The sequence below is a fragment of the Choloepus didactylus genome, chromosome 6 (genome assembly GCF_015220235.1).
Source record: "Choloepus didactylus isolate mChoDid1 chromosome 6, mChoDid1.pri, whole genome shotgun sequence".
NCBI lineage: Eukaryota > Metazoa > Chordata > Mammalia > Pilosa > Megalonychidae > Choloepus > Choloepus didactylus.
The window spans coordinates 140,856,814-140,870,237 of record NC_051312.1 but is presented as its reverse complement, the minus strand read 5'-3'; the positions used below and the strand labels follow the sequence as shown (position 1 = coordinate 140,870,237).

The 13,424-nt window shown below is 36.5% G+C and overlaps 1 protein-coding gene across 1 annotated transcript; it reads right to left on the bottom strand.

Moving 5' to 3' along the window:
* Positions 1 to 9,911: 9,911 nt before the first annotated feature.
* Positions 9,912 to 10,808, bottom strand: LOC119537352 (olfactory receptor 8B3-like). The gene has a single exon (XM_037839841.1). It carries the CDS (start codon positions 10,806 to 10,808, stop codon positions 9,912 to 9,914), a length of 897 nt encoding a protein of 298 aa, XP_037695769.1.
* Between the last annotated feature and the right edge of the window lie 2,616 nt (positions 10,809 to 13,424).

The window sequence follows — 13,424 nt, the reverse complement described above, 5'->3', positions numbered from 1 at the left end:
ATTGAATTTGAATGTACTGTTTCTATTGGTTTGCCCCCTTATGACTTATGAATTGGAGGTCTGATGAACCCATCTCTTATTAGGCAGTTCTTGAAGTATGCTTAATTGGTATTTTATGGTTAAACATTCTAAATCTATCAGGGCCTCCAAACATTGAAGAAGCTGTTTCTAAAAAGGCATATAACTCTCCAGTGTGCATGGCATCACCTTGATTCAGAACCCCAGGCACCTGGTGGAGAGATCTCTCGCTGGGATTTGCCATGAACTCCACACTGCCACTTTTCCCATCACTATCAACTCCAATGGCATAAAGTCTGCCAGATCATATGGCCCAAGTGCAGGACTACAAATCTGCCTGCTATAAAGCCCTTTCCTACTATGAGCTGCACTCCAAGTTGGTAGACTCCATGTAACCTAGCATATGGTTGAGAGCTGTATTCCTGAGAATGGACTAGGTTGCCTTTGCAACTCTAAAATCTGTCAAGTATCACAACCCTCTTTGTGTTAGAGGATGCATGATGAAGCAATTTGTCTTTTACTTTGGATGAGATGGTCCAGAATTCCACACAACACAGGACACTTAAAAAAGTTAACTGAAGTGGAAGGTTCCTGAATCTGAACCAGGTTCCTGAATTGTAGGTTCACATCCCATTCTCTGAAATGCATGTGTCTTGCCATTGCTTTCAATATACTAGCCACTACTTGCTTGTCCTACATAGCTGTCAAGATAGCATCAATGTAATAAATCACATTCGTTTCCTTCTAAGAAGTCATTGGAATTACCTTTGGCATCCATATTTCTGCCAACAGTCTCTTCAAAGCTTTCTAAACAATTTCTATGAAGTACCCTATGATTTTTCCAGCCTCTGTCCATTACCCAATTCCAAAGATGTTTCCACATTTTAGGAACTGGAAAACTCTTTCTGATTCCTCTATCTGATCGAAATAAAAAAGACTGTTCCATCTGAAGTTCTGAAAATCTTCTATTAAACTACTTCTGGAAAAGGGGAAATACAACTGAAATTGTAAATCTAAAAATTATAGGAACACTAATACTGTACTACACATCAAAATTTATTAGGCACCTTTAATGTTTTCAAAGGAAAAATCAGATCAATAAATACTTAACAGAAATGAAAGATTGATATATATGAACTGTATTAAACACTATAAATTATAAGGTAATAAACATTAAACAATATAAAAATTAACAGTCTTCTTGTAGGATCTGTGAAATTATATTTAAAAGCAGAGATGAAAATTTTCTTAGGGAAATAAGAATCAGTAATTCCTTAGGGAGGTGCAAACTATCATTAGAGATAGAAAGCATAAGCAGACCAACTTTCAGGGGAATTCTACAAAGCCTTCATATTGCAGTTAGTCCCACTCTATAAATTTGTCCATATTTTGAAAATGAAGTAAAATTTTCTAATTCCTTTTCAAAACAATGGTAGCATTGATACATAAATCCTATAAAAATAGTACCAAAAACCAAAACTATGGATCACTATCACTTATGGATATCAGTGAAAAAATATTAACTATTATATTAGCAAATAGAACCTCACGCCATAGTTAGAAAATTACACAGCATGACAATATGGGATTCATTCTAAAAATTCAAGATTGGTTCCATGTTAGAAAATTATTATTATTATACTAATTATTATAATATTAGCATATTTTATTAGTAATATAAAATTATTAATATTATTAATAATTAATATTATAAAATTATTAATATTATAGCTCATATTATTGGATCTAAGGATACAATTCTGGTTATAGATTTTGAAAAGACTTGGCAAAATTCAAACCTATTCATGATTTAAAAAAGAACTCAAGAATATAGAAATTGATAGTATTGATGGATACTTTATTAATATGAAAAAATAAATATGTATTCATCTTAAAGCCAGTCTCTTAAGGGGGAAACATTAGATGCATTACTTTTAAGATCAGGGAGAAGGCTAGGTGCCACTAACCCTATTACTATTCACTGTACTAGAATTCTTAGCCAATGCAATTACACAAGCAGCAATTAAATATTGCTGATGGGAATGTAAATTGTGAAGACACTTTGGAAATCATTTTGGCAGTCCCATAGAAAGCCAAATATAGAGTTACCACATGACCCAGCAATTTCACACCTAGGTATATACTCAAGAAAATTAAAAATATGTGTTCACACAAAAAATTGTATGCTCATTTATTATTATATCACATATAATAGCTAAAATAGTGGAAAAAAATTGTCCATCAACTGATTAATGAATAAACCAAATGTACTATAACTAAAAAAAAAGAAGTATGTATTTGGCCATAATAAGGAATGAATCCTGATACAAGCTAAAATGCAGATGAACTTGAAATTATTATGCTAAGTGAAAGAAATAAAACCACACAATGTGTGATTCCATTCAAATTAAATTTACAAAATAGAAATTGTTGTTTTAAGGAGCTGGGGAAACAGGAAAGTGAGGAAGGACTAATAATGAGTCCAGGGTTCCTTAATGGAGTTAAGAGAATATTTTGCCTAGATTGCGATGATGTTTCCACAATCTTGAAAATATACTAATATGCACTGATTTGTGCACTTTAAAAGTGTAAATTTTATGGTATGTGATCTATATCTCAATAAAATAGTGTCTATAGTATGCTACATTTCACATGTGAAAAAACTGAAAATTAAATATCTGTTTCTCTATCTATCTATCTATATTTATTTATTTATTTATTTATTTTCCAAAGATCACAGAAAAGATATACCAGAAATTAATGAGGTTGTTTACCACATGGAATAGGTGAAAATGAGGAGAAAAATTGGATTAGAAAGTAGATATACATCTGAATATTCCTCTCTGTGTAGTTCTGACATCACAACCATCTTAAGTTTCATATGTTCAAAAATATGAATAAGTAAAGTCAACTAAAATGTTGGAAAACCCAAAATTAAATACCAACAGTAACAATAAAATCATCTGTATTACAAATACATAACCACAATGAAAATAAAAGAGGAAAATAACTGAGCAAGGTAACCTGGAAAACATTAGATTGCCATATACTCTGAGGTTAATGCAAAAAGAATATACAAATAGTATATTCTTGTTATTAAATTTATTTTACAGAGGTATGGGTTAGCAATTTTGAAAGTACTTTACTAGAATAGTGCAAATAATTAATAATATTGCAAATATATTGAGCAGGTTAGTACATATATTTTAAACCCTTGTTAATAATAAAAATCCAGTTTTTTTTAACAAATATGAAAAGGGGGTTTAGAATAAACTCAGTGGTCTTGGTTTGGAATCAAAGATGTCATCCTATACTCATAAGTTTTAATACACATACATAGGAATAGATACAGAAATTGATAGAGGATTTATTTATAGATGCATACATATATTTTCTAGCTCTATTTGCAGAGATCCTAGAAACTAAACCACTCCAACAGCCATAGCTAGTGCTCAAATAATGCTTCTATAATACTATTTTCCAGTAAAAGAACCAGGGAAACTTGAAACAATGGCTGAATTCAAGGCAAGTATTTTACTGAAAGAGCTGTGTTGCCAGAAAGTAAGGAAGTACTCAAGAAATTAGAAGACATACAGAAAGGACACAAACCATTCTGAAGGAGACCTCAATGGCTAACTGTGAAAGAATTTGAGCAGTGAAAGAAATAAAGCAGACAATGCGTTATGGCTCCTAATAAAAAAATAATTATCCAAGAGTCTATACATATCTTTTAAAATGAAAGGATACATAGATAGATGAATAGATAATGGATAGGTATATAGATAGATAGGTAGATAATAGATAGATAGATAGCAAATAGGGGAGACAGGTAAGTCTTCCTTATAATAAAATTCTAATTAATATATGTAGAAGGAATGATGAAATAAAATCATTTGACAAACAACACAGTAATAATTGTTTAAGGTCAGAATCATAAGTGCATGGTAAAATTAGTGAGCTAAAGAAACTGAGAAACAAAGATATTTGTCTAGCCTAAAAATATATTCCCACAAGATAATTTAAATTACAAAATTAAAAATTATGTCTTTACAGCAGTAAACCAAGTGATAAAACGTTACATTATTGGTAATATGTGTTATGACCTAAGAAAGGCACAACATAATTTCTTTGATATTCTTGCCAAAAATACCTAAACTGAAATTACTTATGAGGACACATAAGACAAATCCAAATTGAGAGACGTTTTACAAAATAACTGGTTCTTATCCTTAAAAGAGTGAATGTTTTACAGGACAAAGAAGACTGATGAACTGTCCCAAATTGGGGAACACTAAAAAGACATAACTGAATGACATGTCTGATCCTAGATTTTCTCATGGATCAAAGTGTTTTGAGAAAGGACTTAATTGGGACAATTGGTGATCTATGAATGAGGTCTGAATATTAAGCAACATTAATTGTCTGGTTTTGATAATGGTACTGTAGTTACAGAAGGAAGCTTGGTGAAGAGCATAGAGGAATTCTGTACACAATTTTTATAAACTTTTGTAAAAAAGTTAAAAATAAATTTAAAATCAAAATTATAAATGATATGATATTGATGACATATTAAACAGCACAAACATTCTATTAAATATTACTTCTAAAAATCATTTTATTATTGTAACTGAAAGAATATAATCCAATTCAATAAATATTCCCTGTCCACCCAGAATATCTGATATTTCATATATATTAAGCATGAGAAGCCCTGGAGAAATAAAGGAACTATAGATGTAACATAAAGATGCTTAGTATCTTAATAAGAAAGAGTTAAGCAAGTTCACAAATGTTTGTGGGAACATATTTTATCATTAATATACACCTATATTTTTTTATGATGAACCTCATTTATAAATAAAGCAATAGCTAAAAGCTTTCATCTAACAATGTGCAGTATTTTTCTTTCTATACCAAATAAAAGTCACAGAAATAACTATATACTCTTATGCAAAATATTTGATGTCATTTTGATAGTAATGAATGCCATTTTTATAATGCCAACCATACTCTGCCTGTATTATAACTGAGATACAGGTTATTTCTCCTGAAATGCATGTTATTACTCTTCTAATCACCCTCTTTTAATGCTGTTCTGGCAATAAAGGTTGAATGGTAAGTAACTCTTCAATATTGAATGCATTAGTACATTAGAGGCCCTCAGAAGTAGATGGCATGCAGTTCTTCATCACAAACAGGAACAACAAAGAAAAAATAACTAAGGGGTGGTAAGAAAAATAGAACAAAGGGATAATATCTGGGAATTTGGTTCTATTTCAAGCTGTGTGCAGAGTTGGTAATGCAGCATTGTATGGAATCCTTGTGCCAATACAAGTAATAATATTGATAAGGATGAGAATGTGTCTCTTTACTATTTGGCATTTATAAGTTTCAGTGAGTACTCTATAGAGTTTATTTATCCTAAATGAGAGGGAATTCACCATATTTGTGCAGTTCATGAATCATGCCTCTGCAATGTCTACAGAAGATCCCACACCATACAGATATTTGTTTACTTATGTAAAGACACTTTTATTCAATGTGTAAATAATTTTTTTCAGGAAAAAAGGAACAACAAGGAAAAGAAAAAAAATATAAAAAGAAAACTCAAGCCTAGGAGTACTTTTTATATAATAGAACATAAATGAAAATCAAGCAGGTTGATATTGGGGTTGGGGAATGGAATAGGAGTGCTCATTTAAATCGTAAGAGAAGAAGTTAGCACTGCTAAACATATTCAAAACAAAATGGCATGGCTAGAGAACCTAAGACGGCAGCTAGATGAGACAGGGCAAAAAAACACCTCCATGAAAAATACTCGATAAAAAACAGAAGGTGACCCAGAATACAGGTTTCAGCAATGCACTGGCTGGACAAGGTCTGCTAGAACCACAGGGGCCGTACATTTGGTGAAACCGCGAGTCTGCATTCTGAAATGAGTTAGTAAGCCAGCTGAAAGATCCAAGACCCACGGCTGCACTGCGGTGTGTGGAAGCCAGGGATTGGCGTTTGGAGATGGACTGGCTCTTTAAAAAAAAAGTGGGGGGGAAACCCAGGAGCAGCTGCAGTTGCAATGGTGGAAACATGGCAGGAGCAGGCTGAGCCAGCCTCTTGGTATCTGGCATGGAGGATAGCCTGCCACAGATTCCCTCAGGGCCAGGGGAGCAGAGGGGAGAGCTGGATGGAGAAAGAAACACCACTGCTTGCAGCTGGCCCCCCGGAGGGCTGGAGACACTCCTGCCTGGAGCCATGCCCACAGCCCAGAGCTGCGCCAGTTGTCCTGGAGCTGGGAAGGAGGAACTGTGTGAGGAGGGGAGGGGTTGAAATGCCCCATTCAGCCATCTTTGCATCAGGCTGGGAGCGCCGCTGCACAGCGCAGCGGCCCGGGGCTTCCCGTGAGGAATGGCGCGCACTTGTGATGTAGCACAGCATTCCCTCGGCAGAGGTCCTGGAAGATCACAGCTGAAAAGGGGGGCCCACTCGGAAAGCCCAGGGATGCTATGTCAATGTTGGTGGTTTGTGGGTCAGCGACAGAGAGAGTCTGGGGCAGAACTGAAATGAAGGCTTAGACTCTTGCAGCAGCCTTGAATCTCTGGGAAAACTGGGGGAATTGAATATTAAAGCTGCCCTGCCTCCCTAGCCACCCAGACACATGCCCCACATTCAGGGCGGATGGCTCCAGCAACACACCCAAACTGAGTTTACCAACTGAACCCCTCAAGAATCATTTCCCCACACACCACAAGGATGAAGTTGAGGAGAACTGACTTGAGGGGTATAGATGACTCACAGATGTCATCTGCTGGTTAGTCAGAGAAGGTGTACACCACCAACTTGTATTTCTGAAAAATTAGATTGGTATTTTTTTTTTACAACTTGAAAGAACCCTATCAAGCATAGCAAATGCCAAGAGGCCAAAAACAACAGAAAATCTTAATGCATATGATAAAACCAGATGATATGGAGAACCCAATTGCACACACCCAAATCAAAATATCAGAAGAGACACAGTACTTGGCACAATTAATCAAAGAACTACAATTGAGGAATGAAAACATGGCAAAGGATATAAAGGACATGAAGAGGACCATGGCACAGGATATAAGGGACATAAAGAAGACCCTAGAAGAGCATAAAGAAGACATTGCAAGAGTAAATTAAAAAAATAGAAGATCTTATGGAAATGAAGGAAACTGTTGGCCAAATTGAAAAGACTCTGGATACTCATAATACAAGATTATAGGAAGTTGAACAATGACTCAGTGTCCTACAGGTCCACAGAACAGAAAATGAAAGAACAAAAGAAAGAATGGAGAAAAAAATCAAAAAAATTGAAAAGGATTTCGGGGATATGATAGATAAAATAAAACATCCAAATTTAAGACTCATTGGTGTCCCAGAAAGGGAAGAGAAGGGTAAAGGTCTAGAAAGAGTATTCAAAGAAATTGTTGGGGAAAACTTCCCCAACCTCCTACACAATATAAATACACAAAGCATAAATGCCCAGTGAAACCCAAATGGAATAAATCCAAATAAACCCACTCTGAGACATATTCTGATCAGACTCTCAAATACTGAAGAGAAGGAGCAAGTTCTGAAAGCAGCAAGAGAAAAGCAATTCACATACAAAAGAAACAACGTTAAGCCTAAGTTGTGACTACTCAGTGGCCACCATGGAGGCACGAAGGCATTGGCAAGACATATTTAAAATTCTGAGAGAGAAAAATTTCCAACCAAGAATACTTTATCTAGCAAAACTCTCCTTCAAATTTGAGGGAGATCTTAAATTTTTCACAGACAGACAAATGCTGAGAGAGTTTGCCAATAAAATACCTGCCCTACTTCAGATACTAAAGGGATCCTTACTGACAGACAAACAAAAAAAAGGAGAAAGAGATACAGAGAATTTTAACAGACATATATAGAACCTTACATCCCAAATCACCAGGACACTCGTCCTTCTCTAGTGATCATGGATCTTTCCTCAGAATGGACCATATACTGGGACATAAAACAAGCCTCAATAAATTAAAAAAAATAAATTGAATATATTCAAAGCACATTCTCTGACCACAATGAAATACAAATAGAAGTCAATAATTTTTGAATTGTAACTCCACTATTTGCTTCCTACATGATATAAAATACACAAACTAATGACAAATCAGTGGTTTTTGAACTCAATGTAAAATATGTAATTTTTGACAAGAACTATATAAAGGTGGGGGAATGAAGGAGTATAGGAACATAGTTTATGTGTCCTATTGAAGTTAAGTTGTTATGAAAGAAAAACATGAGTGTTATGGATTTAAGAGGTTAATTTTAAGCCCCACAGTAAACACAAAGAAATTATCAGAGAATGTGACCATAGAGATAAAAAGTAGAGTTTGGGTTAAGAGAAATGGGGGAAGGGGCAATGGGGAGTTAAGAAATGAGTGTAGGGTTGCTATTTGAGGTGAAGGGAAATTTCTGTTAATGGAGGGTGGGAAGGTCATCACATTACAACAGTCTAAATGTGATTAATACCACTAATGGAATGCTAGGGAGGGGGTAGAATGGGAAGATTTAGGCTGTATGTATGTTTCCACAATTGAAAAAAAAAAAAAAAAAGGCAGTCTAACTAGATGACAATTGAATGCTAAGGATGAACTTGGATGGGACTGGAGGATAGAGGACAGGTGGCTGAAAGGGACACAGTTGAGACATAAGGAAAAGGAAAAATAGAATGTAAGCCTTGTATCATTGTTGCATCTCTTGTACTTCTTAGCTGTGCTTAATGGGATTGCATAAAAGAATGTTCTTGTTCATGGGAAGTGTATATGTGAATTATAGTGTTTGTTCAAGGATGTGTGCAGCTAGCTCTCATATGTTCAGAAGACAGAGCAATAGATGATGGATGACAGGGAGGGAAAGAAATAGCGGTGTGACAGCATGTTAAATTTGGTGGAGTGGAGTATCAGGGGAGGAGGGTCAGGGTATGGTGGAGTTCTGTGTATGGGGTTTGTATTGTTTCGCAACTGTTTCTATAACTTTGAATTTATGTCAAAATAAATTAAAAAAAATGGCATGGCTAAAATTCACAGTGACTGAGTATTAACTGGACATTAGAAAAATGATAAAATAGTGATGATTAAAATTACCTTAGAAAATGTTTCAATTGGCCCTGAAAAGATTCTGTCTTGGTTTGACAGGGATACTATGACAAATACCAAATGATGGTTTGGCTTATACCACCAAAATTTATGGTCTTATGATTGTAGATATCAGAAGTCCAAAACCAGGGTGTCAACAGGCCATTCTTTTTCCTGGAGTCTGCAGCATTCTGGTCGTATCTCGCTGGCAATCTTGTGGTTCCATAACTTACATCTGTGTCTGCCATGTGATGATCTGCCTTCTTTTTTGAATTCTTCAGGTTTCTGTCTTCTGCTGACTTCTGACTTCTTTTACTGACTACATACAACTTCCCCTCCTTATGGGGGGCACCAGTCATATGGATTAAAGCCTACCCTGATTCAATTTGGACTCATCTAAGTAGGACCCTACTCACAAATGAATCCACACCTTAACAAATAATATCTTCAAATATCCTATTTGCAACTGGGTTCACACCCACAGGAACATGGATTAAGACTCGAATATGTCTTTAATGGGAACAGGACTCAATCCTCAAAAGAAACTTTAAGGGTCTTTAGAGTAGTCAGAAGAAGAAGAAATTGTGTAAATATTGGGGGAAAGAAGATGATCATTCCAACATGAATGGCAATAAATTGAGAAAAGTCTCAAATTTCCTTCACTAAAATAATAGAAAAGAAAACTTCTACCAAATATATTGCAAATAAACACACTGAATCTTCTTGTTCTTAAACTACCTGCACAGGAGATCCTATTTATGATTAAAACTTTCTCCCACTCAGCGTCTTTTTCAGGGCAAGTTTAACATCTTTGTTCCGCAAGCTGTAAACTAAGGGGTTCATCATGGGAACCACAATGGTGTAAAAGACAGAAGAGATTTTTCCCTCATCCATAGACCCAGCAGAAGATGGTTGGAGATACATAAATGAAGCTGATCCATAGAACATAAAAACAGCTGTTATGTGGGAACTGCAGGTCCTGAAGGCTTTGAACCTTCCCTCAGTGGAACTGATTTGGAGAATGCTGTAGATAATGAAACCATAAGAGATAAAGACAATGAAGACCACCAGCTCATTGACATAGGTGCTAGTGCAGGAGAGCTGGAGCACAGGGAGGATGTCACAGAAGTAATGATTGATGGTATTGGCATCACAGAAGGTCAGTCTCAACAGGCAGCCAGTGTGGGCTATAGAACCAGAAAATGCCATCAAGTATGAACCAAACGTAAGGTGGGAGCACACTTTAGGGGACATGGCAATGATATACAAGAGTGGATTACAGATGGCCACATAGCGATCATAGGCCATTGCTGATAGGAGATAGCACTCAGAGATGGCAAAAAAACAGTAGAAAAAGAACTGTGTCATGCATCCCTGGTAGGAGATAGTGTTCTTCTTTGTTAAAAAGTTGAGCAGCATTTTGGGGGTAACCACAGAAGAATAACAGAGGTCTATGAAGGACAAATTTAAAAGGAAGAAGTACATGGTTATGTGAAGGTGGGAATTCAGCCCAATTAGAGTTATCAAGCCAAAGTTTCCCAATACAGTCACCATATAAATTAATAGAAACAGGAAAAGAAAGGGGAGTTGGAGGTTTGGGTGATCTGTTAGTCCCACTAGAAAGAATTCAGTCACAAAAGATGCATTTTCAGTAGCCATTCTTGTCTGGACAATCTGTGGGGAAAAGTGAAAAGGCTTATATTAAAGGGCAATCCAGATCTTCCCACAATATCTCCACAACAGAATGGGCTATACAATCAGAATGTCTGAGACCAGCCAAACATGGACCCATAGAATCATTTTACCATTACTTTGATAGTGAGCGACACTGACCTCCTTTATTTCTAAGTTAGAGATAGCCAAGAGCACCACCAGCATAGCCTACATTGTGAAGACAGTGCTGCCATACAAACAATGATTACTGGAAGAAACAAAGGAGAAGGGAGATGTAAAGTGCACTAGAGCGGAATAGTCTCCAACATCTCACCATTCCTGTGTTCACGTGATCCCTTCCCTTAGCAGTAAAACTTGAGGACAAGGCCATGGCAACCTCAAGTTGCTCTCTCAAGATTATACCCTGTGTTCACGTGATCCCTTCCCTTAGCAGTAAAACTTGAGGACAAGGCCATGGCAACCTCAAGTTGCTCTCTCAAGATTATACCCTGCTGCGGTGGGAACATTATTTCTAGTTCAAAACTAAGCGACCAATGTCTAAGGGAAGTTCAGTTACTGCTCCATGTCACAGACTGAATCCCCATCCTAAAGAGGGAGAGTTCTCTCTAGTTAGAGGAAATGTATACATTGAGGTGCATGAACCCTGAATGCCCTATGTCTCTGAACATTCTCCTCTGCCCCCTCAAACTGATTTTTCCACCTGATTCACCTGCATTTCAGAATTGCACAATATGAGGTAAAAGCAGTATGTCTTAATCCCTGGATTTCCACTTCAAAATAAGGATATAATACGAATGGAATTCAGGAACTCACCTCTTTAAGCCAAAATACCTCTAAGCTTCCTGATTACTGTTTTTTACCCAGGTGGTCTTCAAAGTGCAATTTCAAACTAAGATTTTGTTTCCTTTGATTCTAAGAGGATGCAGACCAGACTTGATTTCCAATATGCCCAGGAAATCATTAGGAGCTACACATCATAATTTCTGATTTAACTTTGAGCTCCCTCAAACAGCAGTGAAAAAAATAAAGATTCTTTAAAAGATAAAGAAGATTTAATGTTGTTTGAATAACATAGTGCAGCTTGTTATAAACAGGTTAGAAACTTGCTCAGTCTCCTCCAGGGAACAGCTTTTGTCAGTAATAGGGAAATAAGGGGATTGTATTTGCACCTTAGACAAAGAGATTCCTTTAGTTCTTTAGGGACTCAATATCTTACTCAAGTTGTTGCTTCACTCTAGGGATTTTTCATCCCCCATGCAGACCTTAAATGGAACTCCCATATGGCTACCATGTGTATCTCTGAAATCTGTCTACTGTGTTGTTCTCTTTCCTTCTTTATTCCCCTATCTTAGGAGTATTTCAGTATGGGTTCTGCTTGCAGGCTTCTCTATTTCTTTATTAGAAACTTCTCAAGGATTGCAGTCACTGACTGTAGTTGTTATCTCTTCCAGAAGAACTCAAAATATTTTTAATGCCTTACCTTCTTTCTAATGTCTTTATTTCTAAACACTCGTTGGAAATTTCTCACTGAATATTCTTAATGTGTCCTTAAATATAACATTTCAGTAACCAAGGTCATAAATTTGTTCTCATAATAGTTAAGAATTTGGAGTCTGGAGGTAGAGGGCGTGTGTTTGAGTCCTATGTCCATAATTACTGACACTATCACTTTGGGCAACTTACTTAAACTTTTTCTGCCTCAGGGAGTTTGTGATATAGGGATATGAATTGAGTTGTTGTGACTGCTAATTGATCTAATATAAGTCAAATACTTAAAACAGTACAGGGCGAATGAGAAATAGTCCATAAAAGTTAGCTATCAAGAATAATGTTCTCATAGCTTCCAGTAGATGCTCCATCATAACACTCATCAGATCATTTTCCTTATCTTTTAATTTCTATGCTCTCTAATAAACCATATGTTTTGTAAGGACAGAGACCACTTCTGTCTTGTTCACTACTTCGTAGCTGGTACCAAGACCAGTGGAGAGCACATAATAGGGCCTTGTTCCAGTTTGAAACTGTTATGGACCCCAGAAGAGCCTTGACCTTTTAACCCAATCTTATTGGGTGGAGCCTTTTGATTGAGTGTTCCTTGGAGATGTTATTCACCCAACTGTGGGTGAGATTTTGATTAAATTATTTCCCTGGAGGTGTGGACCCCTCCCCTTCAGGGTGGGTTTTGATTAGTTCACTGGACTACTTAAGAGAGCTCAAGAACTGACACGCTGATGCTTGGAGACACTTGGAGATGCAGACAGAAGGACATTTGGAGATGCTAAGTTAAGAGATGAAGCTCAGAGTTTGCCTCCAGAGAAGCTAAGAGAGGATACCCAGATGCTTAGAGAGAAATGTCTTGGGAAAAAGAAGCAAGAATGCACAGGAACTGAGAGAGAGGAGCAAAGACAGAAGCCTAGAGACATTTTGGAGAAAGTCATTATGAATGCGTCCCAGGAGTAGAGGACCAGCAGATGCCGGCCATGTGCCTTCCCAGCTGATAGAGGTGTTCTGGATGCTATTGGCCTTCCTTCAGTGAAGGTATCATCTTGTTGATGTCTTAGTCTGGACACTTTTATGGCCTTAGAACTGTAACTTTTTAGC